Below are 8648 nucleotides of genomic sequence, written 5' to 3' on the forward strand. Positions count from 1 at the left end.
CTGTCCTGTGCATTGATCATTTGACGATGGCAACTCAGCCTGTGAAGATCATTGCAGATGTTCAAGGATTCCATGATGGAGAGCGAAGACAGTTCGTATTTAAACAAGTTGCTTTTGTGGCCTACACACAAGACGCAGGAATAATTGAAACCTTCTCCGCAAATATTCGATCACCAAGACCGTTCACGCAAGTGAAATCTTGTAAAACACGGACCAGTGCATTGTGGTTAACTAATTTTTATCATGGAATTCACTGGGATGATCCCGGCATACCCTATAAAGATGTGGTGATCGCACTTAAATTATTCGATCACAAGGACACCATCGTTTACGTGAAGGGAAAGGACAAAACCTCCTGGATGCGTCAAATATTTAAATTTGCATCTATTCAAGACCTTGAATGGTACGGATGTCCATCCATCCATCGACTGAAGAACGATTACCAAAAAAGTGCTTTTGTATCTGCATATGAGAATGTAAAATTACTTTTCACTTTTATTAGAAATAAATAACAATTTATAAGATTGAGTGTTTTTTCTTTCTATGACATCCAACGTCCCTAGTATTGTAAGTTTATTCTTTTTATATTGTAGATGAAGGGAACTGTCCGAGAGAGACATATACCCCGGCCTTTGACGTGGAATGAGCCTACTGTCATAGTTAGGCGCGGATGCCGATCTCGCGGTCTCCGTCGAAATCGACAGACACGCGCAGCCGCTGACGCTTGGTAGGGGGTTGCACCAGTTGCCGGCCTCGCGGCCGCTGTGGAAAGCGATGCGTCAGATTACGATCTCTAAAGTATCTGTTGACGTAGGACTGTAAGAGATAGCGCTGCAGTGGGCTGTGTGCGTTCGTGACAACTAGCAGAGGTCCGGCACTTGTGATTAAAAGCAGGAAACCTTATAACTTTATGCAGTGCGATGTGGCTGTATGTACGTATTCTGCATACACACATAAATAAATTTATAATATTTTTAATAAAAAGAATAATCATTATTAGGGTATCAAATAATAACAACATTTTTTTAGAAGGAAATAACTGAGTTTATTATTGAATTCAGAATTTAACATTTTTCACATTATATATAAATATGAGTTTACAGATATAAGATTGGTTTTTAACCAAAAATCTGAAATTCCACATCTTTTTAGATAATTTTTTTAACAATTTTAGATAATTAAGAAATATATATAAGCATTCTCTTCAGATAAATTATATATATAATTTTAAAGCTAATGCAGAGGTACTACCCTATCTTACAAAGTAACTAATATCGCTAATGAAGTTCCACCAGAAAAACAAAGCACTTTTAATTAATACCAAACCTATTTGCTTCAAGTCAATGGCTCTAAACATTTTCGAAAAGAACAACAACAAATTGAAGATATATTTTTTTCCAAGTAAGTCGATTTAAAGATTTTCAACTACAAGAACAAGGTGAACATATATATTTTTCTTTAAAGTGGACGTCTAGAAACATTTTCCGCTAGAACAAGCAATTGAACATATAGAAAGAATTTAATTAGTGTAACTCATACACTTAAAAACTAGTTCTGACTGGGTGGCTAGCGGTAGGTGAAACTTACAAACTAAAATGTAAGCTCTATAATGACTAGATGTGATGGATATATTAAGTGAGAAAATTTTATTATTTTTTTTTGTTCATACAGAAGTTAATTGGCTAAATTTATAGCCTTTTCATATATATATTAATAATGGTCAGCAATATGTAGATATAAAGACTATTTTATTTATTATGATTTTCTTTGAAAAAATAATGATTATATTTACATACACACACACACTTAACACAAGTTCGCGCTCATTCGCACACTCAGACATGTATGGAAGCACGCAAACTGATACACGCAACAAAACACTCTCATCAACTATTTACACTATGATAAAAGAGCCATACTATTTCCACGCATAGCCCACATTCATAACATTCACACGCTCATTCCCTCTCTATCACTCAACCAGAGTCCCCCACCCCTACTTTCGTTTCAAGTAAATAGTGTGAGTATGGGAGGGTTCCCACCCCATCCTCACAAATGACTCTTTTATCGTCATGAGGAGACAGTCCGACTTTAGACTGCAGCACAGTGTACACCTCGTGAGCTCGTGATCGAATGCTAGTTTGTTGAACCATGTGTGGATGAGCGCCTTCAACGCTACGACCGTACAGGCACTGCAAATAGTCCTCGACCGTAAGCGTACGAGACGCGATCCGTCTAACACCCTTTGCCCGCCTCAGAGTGCTCTCGTCTACTGTGCGATATGCATACATTTTCGATCTCAGTCCCACAAACTCTACAATTGGTAAACCATTCGACTCGTCTTTCATGAGACCGATAACCTTCTTGTTCTGTGGAACAATACCATAAGGATTATTGATCTCATAAGAAGAGGTGTCGAATTCTTTACCATTGCACCTAATTACTTCATATGGATCACAGTTCTTGATCCAGTAAATAAAGCTGTCTGTATCCATATAAAGTAATTTTGGATCTACGAAATGAGGTTTCGCAAACTCATAGTGGAATCGGTACATGTAGAATTTGGAGATATCGAGTTTACACATCCCCAAATAGATGGGTTTCATAAACTCTACTGCAGTCTTCGACATCTCCACAGCAACAAAGTTTTCATTGAAGATGGTGGCACGCTTAAAATTTGGCCTGGCTATACATTTTCTCACGCCGTAACGCCCTTCCCATGCGGTTCTAATAACAATATCGCGTTCATTTCTTACATTTTGCATAGTTTTCCCGAAAATGGAATTATTCATTAATTTATAAAAGTCTTTTTCAAAATCATTACTCGCGACCGCCCTCTTTTCGGTGTTTAGTTCAATATACTCCTTCAACCAGGGGGATTGCTTGAAGGAGATTGCCCGGGTGATTTTAATGAGCTCCATTCCTAATCTGAGACACTGCTGGAGGTTACGATAATGAATAATATATCTCTGCTTATCCCCAACAGTGGCCATCAGTTTAGGGATGGTGCTTCCTCGTGGAATTTGTTGCTCTGGACATAACGGCAAGTCGCTTGTCTCTCCATGCAAATTATTAGGGTACGCGATGTCTGCCTCAAGCACATACCCTACATCAGAATCGGCCGCAAGACCCATTATCTGTCCACCTAATCCCTTCAATTCGTCTTCAGGCACCCATTGGAACCCGGCAACCGGCAGCGGTTGCTTCATAGCATGCCCATATAAATTGTTAACATCTAAGTACAAAATGTAACTAGAATCAAGGGATGCGTTGTACTCGACACCCATCCGCGGATTATTTGTCTTGGCGTGTCTGTGAACACATTGACAAAGTCCGCCGCGGATCCCTCGCTCAAAAAATAGAAGCATTGAAGCATCAGTCAAAAGTTCAATGTTGCAATCCGTTTTTTTTAGCATAGCGTCCCAGGACAACCCAGGTGCCGTGTAATAAAAGGCACGGTCCAGAGAGTACGTGGTCATACATACACTCCGGAACTTTTCGAAAACATCTGCAAGCAAACGAACGTCCGTGTCCATGTATAACCTTGCATATTCTCCCAAATTGGGGATGTTGAATTCCTGCCAGACATTAACGGCATGCTCATAATCTGTGATAGTTATGGTATCGCCAGTGAGAGTACTGGTAAAAGAAGTTATGTCGGGAAGCCTGGTTTCAAGATACTCGTACGGGAAAACTCCTTTCCTCGTCGCAAGTTGAAACTTTTCCTCATCGGTAAATGCAGATCGAGTGATATGCATATCATTCCGAGGTAAAGTCTCAACCAGTTTCTGGAGCGAAGTTTGCATAAATCGTAGAGAGTCAAGGAAGCGGAGCGTAATTTTCGGCGTCATTCGTTTTGAAAAAGAAATGTACTTTTCAACACTTTCAGGCAGGATATTGACCTGATCCTTCTTCATACCGAACTTAGCCAAGTGCTCAACGAGAAAATGAGCGTCATACCCGCTCATATTATGAAAAAAGACGGGTATGTGTGTAGGTAACTGATACTTCAAGTTGCATGCATTGTGGGCTGCACCGCGGAACTTACCCGTAAGATGACAATGGTCTCTACGAGGAGTCTCCGCTTTTCTATCTAAGACCAGCCCGCAAATATGACAATTAACAGCCTTTTCATACAAGTTATCATTTTCCTTTGATTTGGTCATGGGAATATTGATGCTGTAGAGCTTGTGAACTTGCCAAGAAAGTTTTTCAAGCTCTGTGAGAAGCCAAACCGCCGGGTCGTTCCCTACATAAGACTGATAGCTATTAAGTTTACAATCATATGCGCATACAACTTGGAACGCAGCCGCATAAGGTACTTGTTTTTGTGTGAAGGTTGTGTGTGAGGCTAAGGGATTCCCTTCACAACGAGTAATAGGAGCCAGCAAGCATTCAAAATCGGCGTACACAACAAAAGGACAACGCTGCTGGTGGTGAGCATTTTTTAATTTAATGAAGTTATTTTCCTCAGTGGGTATAACAACACGTACCGGGTCCTTGCATGCACAATCTAATAGATGTGTCGCTAATAACTCTTGAGATGAAAAATAATTCAAACACCTTATACAAATATGTCGTTTATGATCATTTTTACTTAACTGGGAGGAAATGAGTCGGGACATGTCTTTCATCCAGACGTAGTGATAATTATCACGTTCGGAGAAGAGCAGCATGTTGACATGCAACTCTCGTTCACCTGCAAATTTTGAGAAATGGAGGGGGCCTACTACTGTATGCTTGTTCTGCTCATCTGACTTGCTTTTCTTCTCCAGGCCATAAACGTGGACCGATATTGCGGTATTCTGAGCCTCAAACTTAGGTATGTCCTGGATTCTTAAAGGGAACTCTATTCCGTCAAAGTTATACTGTCTCTTAATATCTTTGACTTTGTAACTGCTGGGACGCTCGGGATGATGTTTGTAATTGTAATTTCTCTCGCAAGCCAGGACTGACCATGCAAAACACGCATTATCATAGTTATTTTGAACATTAATGCACGCCTGCTTTTTCTCAATATCTATAGGGAGTTTAATATAACTGGACCCTCCATTCATTGGATCATAGACATGTATATGGATGTCGAGGTGTGGTATACTGCTGAGCGCTTTAGCTGATCCACGTACTTCCATCTCGGAAAATCGGGCCATAATAGCGCTCAAGGTGGATTCTCGATACCACTCAGCAATCGATGTGCTCCGAGAAATAACGCCATTGTCACCCCATATATAATGCAGAGTAGCCGTCTCCGCGTCACCTTGATGTTTAGGGGGGTGACTCAGTTCACAGCATAACACAGCACTGCATTTAAAGGCGTTAAATTCCGGATCTTCTAAGAGTTTGAGGAGCTCGGTCTCCAAGACGGGGAGGCATGCCTCCAAAAACCTTACAGGATCGAAATACCTCCCGCCTGGATTCTCAATTCTGGTGAAAGAGATTCGCCCCTCAAACGCTCTAGCAACTGCTGAGTATTCTAAGGGAGTCATTACGCCGTTATTCTGATCGACTTCGTTATCGATAGGACGGGTGAGAGAACTACCGCTAGCCATAAGGAAATTACTATTATTACTGTTGCTACAACTAGGAGTCCACCCGATAGATGAATGGGCTGGTGATGGGTGATCGTAATCATCATCATCATTTGCGGGGAGAGGTATACGTCTCGGAACGCATACCTTGCGTGGGCGGCGGCGGTGAGCTGCTGCTTCTAGAGGAGGAGGGGGTGACAGCCGGTTTGAAGGGCCAGGCTGTGGCGATGGCGGACGGGCTGCGCAGCCAAACGGTTGCGACAGCGCTGGAGGAGGAGCTGGTGCGTGTTCTGCATCCGCCTCCCGCGAAGCCCTTATAGGGGCTACGCAAGGCGCGGCGTGTCTTTGCGGTTCGGTGCGCCCGAGTCCCGCCCCCGCAACCACCGCTCTAGGAACACGGCCTACGCCGTGTGATATACCTGTAAGATAAATAAGGAAAAAATTAATTTAGTGATTTATATTTAAAAGAGCGATAAATAATAACAATAAGAGTAGATAATGGTGGTTATGTGAAGGAATGTTAATGTTCAAAATTATTCACCTTCTCCGCTCTGACTCCATGGTTTGAGCAACTCATTGCCAAAATCAAGTAGATCCTCAAACCACTCAGGTAGGTTGATCTCCTCCTCAAACGGGTCAGGCAGGTTGGTCTCCTCCTCCTCTAAAGACTGAGTGTCCTGTGTGGCGGGCGCCGTTTGAACGCTACCGTCGCCTCCTTGAACGTTTTGGGTGGTTGAACCGAATTCTGAATTAGGCGCATCTACAAAGAAAAGACCGGCTTATGAGGACTAAATGTATACAATCAGGAAACGGGTATATATTAGATGAAATTATTTAAGTTTAAGAAGTATGATTGTATTATAAATGTACTTACATTCGAGCTGCGCTTGAGCCCTTTCCATCTCGATCTGGTTGTCTAGATCAACCAAGATTTGCTGGAAGAAATCTAGAAAGATGGAGAATACTGAATATAATATCGCATATGGAAAGGGAAGTGTGCTTTCAGTTAAGTGATAGAGAAATAAGCGGACCAGCAAATTTAAAAAAAAGGAACGAAATGAAATATTTACAAAGAGCACTGCACAACGAATATAACAGATACACAACACGTGGAAGCTCTATCTTCATAGCGGATACGGTAAATTAATTATAACACATACAACATGTGGAAAGTCATTCTTTACATTGAGATGTCCAAAACGGTTATAAGACTTAACACATACATAAACATAGAATCCGTTAAAAGACTTAGTAAACTTTACAGAGAGAGATCGAAAACGGGTATAACACGTAACATACAACACGTGGATGAACAATATTTATAGAGAGCAGTACAAAACAAATGTAACAGTTAAAATAAAAGATTCAGACACCCAAGTTAGAGGTAAAAAAAAGGCGTGGATAAGCAATTTTTATAGAGAGAGAGATTCAAAAGGGTAAAAAACGTAAGCCGGAACACACACAGAACAAGTGGAGGAGCGATGTTTATAGAGAGCATTATAAAAGATATGTAGCACTCATACACAGAGTTAAAGGATGTAGATATCAGAATTCTGAAAATGTACTTACCAGGGAATGGAACTTCGTCCACATGAGCACGTTTGCTGCTGCTGCTGCTGTCACTGGCGGTTCGTGATAGTTTCATTTTTACACGTTTAATTACGAAGACGTGACAAGTATTGGATGAATGAAGTATACGAGCAGCGTGAGAGTGAGGTAGGTCGGGCATTGATTTATATAGGTCCTGCCTAGCGCGTGTATGTATGCGCGGGGTTGCGACATAGAGAGAGATGGCGCTAACTCTTTCTCTATGTCACAACCCCGAGCCGGTAATAAAGACTAGAGAGTCAACACATGCCGGATACATTGCGTGCGACCTTGTCGACTAACGATGCTTTGGAAAGGTGACGGTGTTATGAAAACATTTCATGTCTAGCGCGTATACGTAGGCGGGAGGGGGGGGGGGGTTGGTGACGGTATTTTGGAATGGTACCGGCCCTGTTCCAATACTGCCATGGCCTTCCACCTAGTAGGTACAGCAGCCTTCACCGCTCGAGTTATTACTGTCATCAGTTCCTCGGCTCCGTTGTCAACGTCAATGTCCCGGTGTCCGTCACCTTCTGGTAGTGCAGGAATGTCGCACTCCCTAGCAAGTCTCTCCCAATCGGCTCTTTTGTAATTATATTGCACCTCCCACCCCATGGCCCAGCGGCTCTCCTTGTCTCCCATACTGAAAGTGATAAGATTATGGTCACTAGTGGTGGCGTTCTCTACAACTTTCCACTGCTGGATTAGATGCGCAGCATTAGGCGTAGCCAAGGTCACATCAATGTTTGTGCCTTGGCCACCTCCCTCCACGTAGGTCGGAGGGTTGCCAGGCTTGTTTGCTACCACCAGCTGCAAGGCCATGATGGCCTCTTCCACCCTCTCTCCATTTGGGTCCCTGGTGCTGCTGTACCATAGGGGGGATTTAGCATTTATGTCGGCAGTTATAATTACTTTCCGCCCCCGCAACGCCGTGATAACTGTGGTGAGGTGTGCCAAGTGTCTCTCAATGTCATCGCCATACTGAAAGTACATGTTGATGAAGATAATGGTTCCGGATGGAGACTGCAGCTCCACGACGTTGCAGTGGCTGGTTGTGAACTGTGTTAGAACTATGGCTCTTAGGAGTTTGTTGGTTATAGTTATTGCCGATCTTGGGTCTTCCCCTCTGCTTATAACTTGCCAGGTCGCAGCTGTGAAAGCTAATTTCCCATTTAGGGAGTACGGCTCTTGCAGACAGACCAAATCCAGTCTCCTCTCCTCCACTTCCTTACGTAGCTCCTGCATCACAAGTCTGATGTTATGGGCGTTAAGTTGGCCAATGGTGATTTTCGTCATTTAGTTTTTATGGGAAATATGTGTGAATTCTGTCGTTAGGCCAAGTCTTGTTCCAGTCAAATGTGATGCGTCCATTTGCCAAAACTGCTTGTTGGTAGATTTCGTCCAAGTCGAATTTTTCGCCACGTCTTTCGAAGACTTTCTTAAGTAGGTCCCGCAGGGCTCCGAAGTCGGTAGGGAGATTCACTGACTTTAGTTGAATTCTGTCTACAGCCTCCATTACCGAGAAGGTGACTC

At 42.5% G+C, this 8648-nt stretch overlaps 1 protein-coding gene across 1 annotated transcript; it reads right to left on the minus strand.

The window, feature by feature from the left end:
* Nucleotides 1-660: 660 nt before the first annotated feature.
* On the minus strand, nucleotides 661-7173 carry LOC126470799 (uncharacterized). The gene is made up of 5 exons (XM_050098810.1): nucleotides 7098-7173; nucleotides 6403-6474; nucleotides 6070-6288; nucleotides 5676-5947; nucleotides 661-762 (listed from the first exon to the last, which is right to left on the minus strand). Exons 1-5 carry the CDS (start codon nucleotides 7171-7173, stop codon nucleotides 661-663), a joined length of 741 nt encoding a protein of 246 aa, XP_049954767.1.
* Nucleotides 7174-8648: the final 1475 nt, after the last annotated feature.

This window comes from Schistocerca serialis, chromosome 3, assembly GCF_023864345.2.
Source record: "Schistocerca serialis cubense isolate TAMUIC-IGC-003099 chromosome 3, iqSchSeri2.2, whole genome shotgun sequence".
Lineage (NCBI taxonomy): Eukaryota > Metazoa > Arthropoda > Insecta > Orthoptera > Acrididae > Schistocerca > Schistocerca serialis.

Bases quoted from the DNA above. Each gene is read 5' to 3' on its own strand.
- LOC126470799 (XM_050098810.1), bottom strand. From the start codon at position 7,173: ATGAAACTATCACGAACCGCCAGTGACAGCAGCAGCAGCAGCAAACGT. The intron at 6,289-6,402 runs GTAAGTACATTT...TTTTCTTTGTAG, and splicing joins GGCTCAAGCGCAGCTCGAAT to ATGCGCCTAATTCAGAATTC. The intron at 5,948-6,069 runs GTGAATAATTTT...TTTATCTTACAG, and splicing joins ATGGAGTCAGAGCGGAGAAG to GTATATCACACGGCGTAGGC.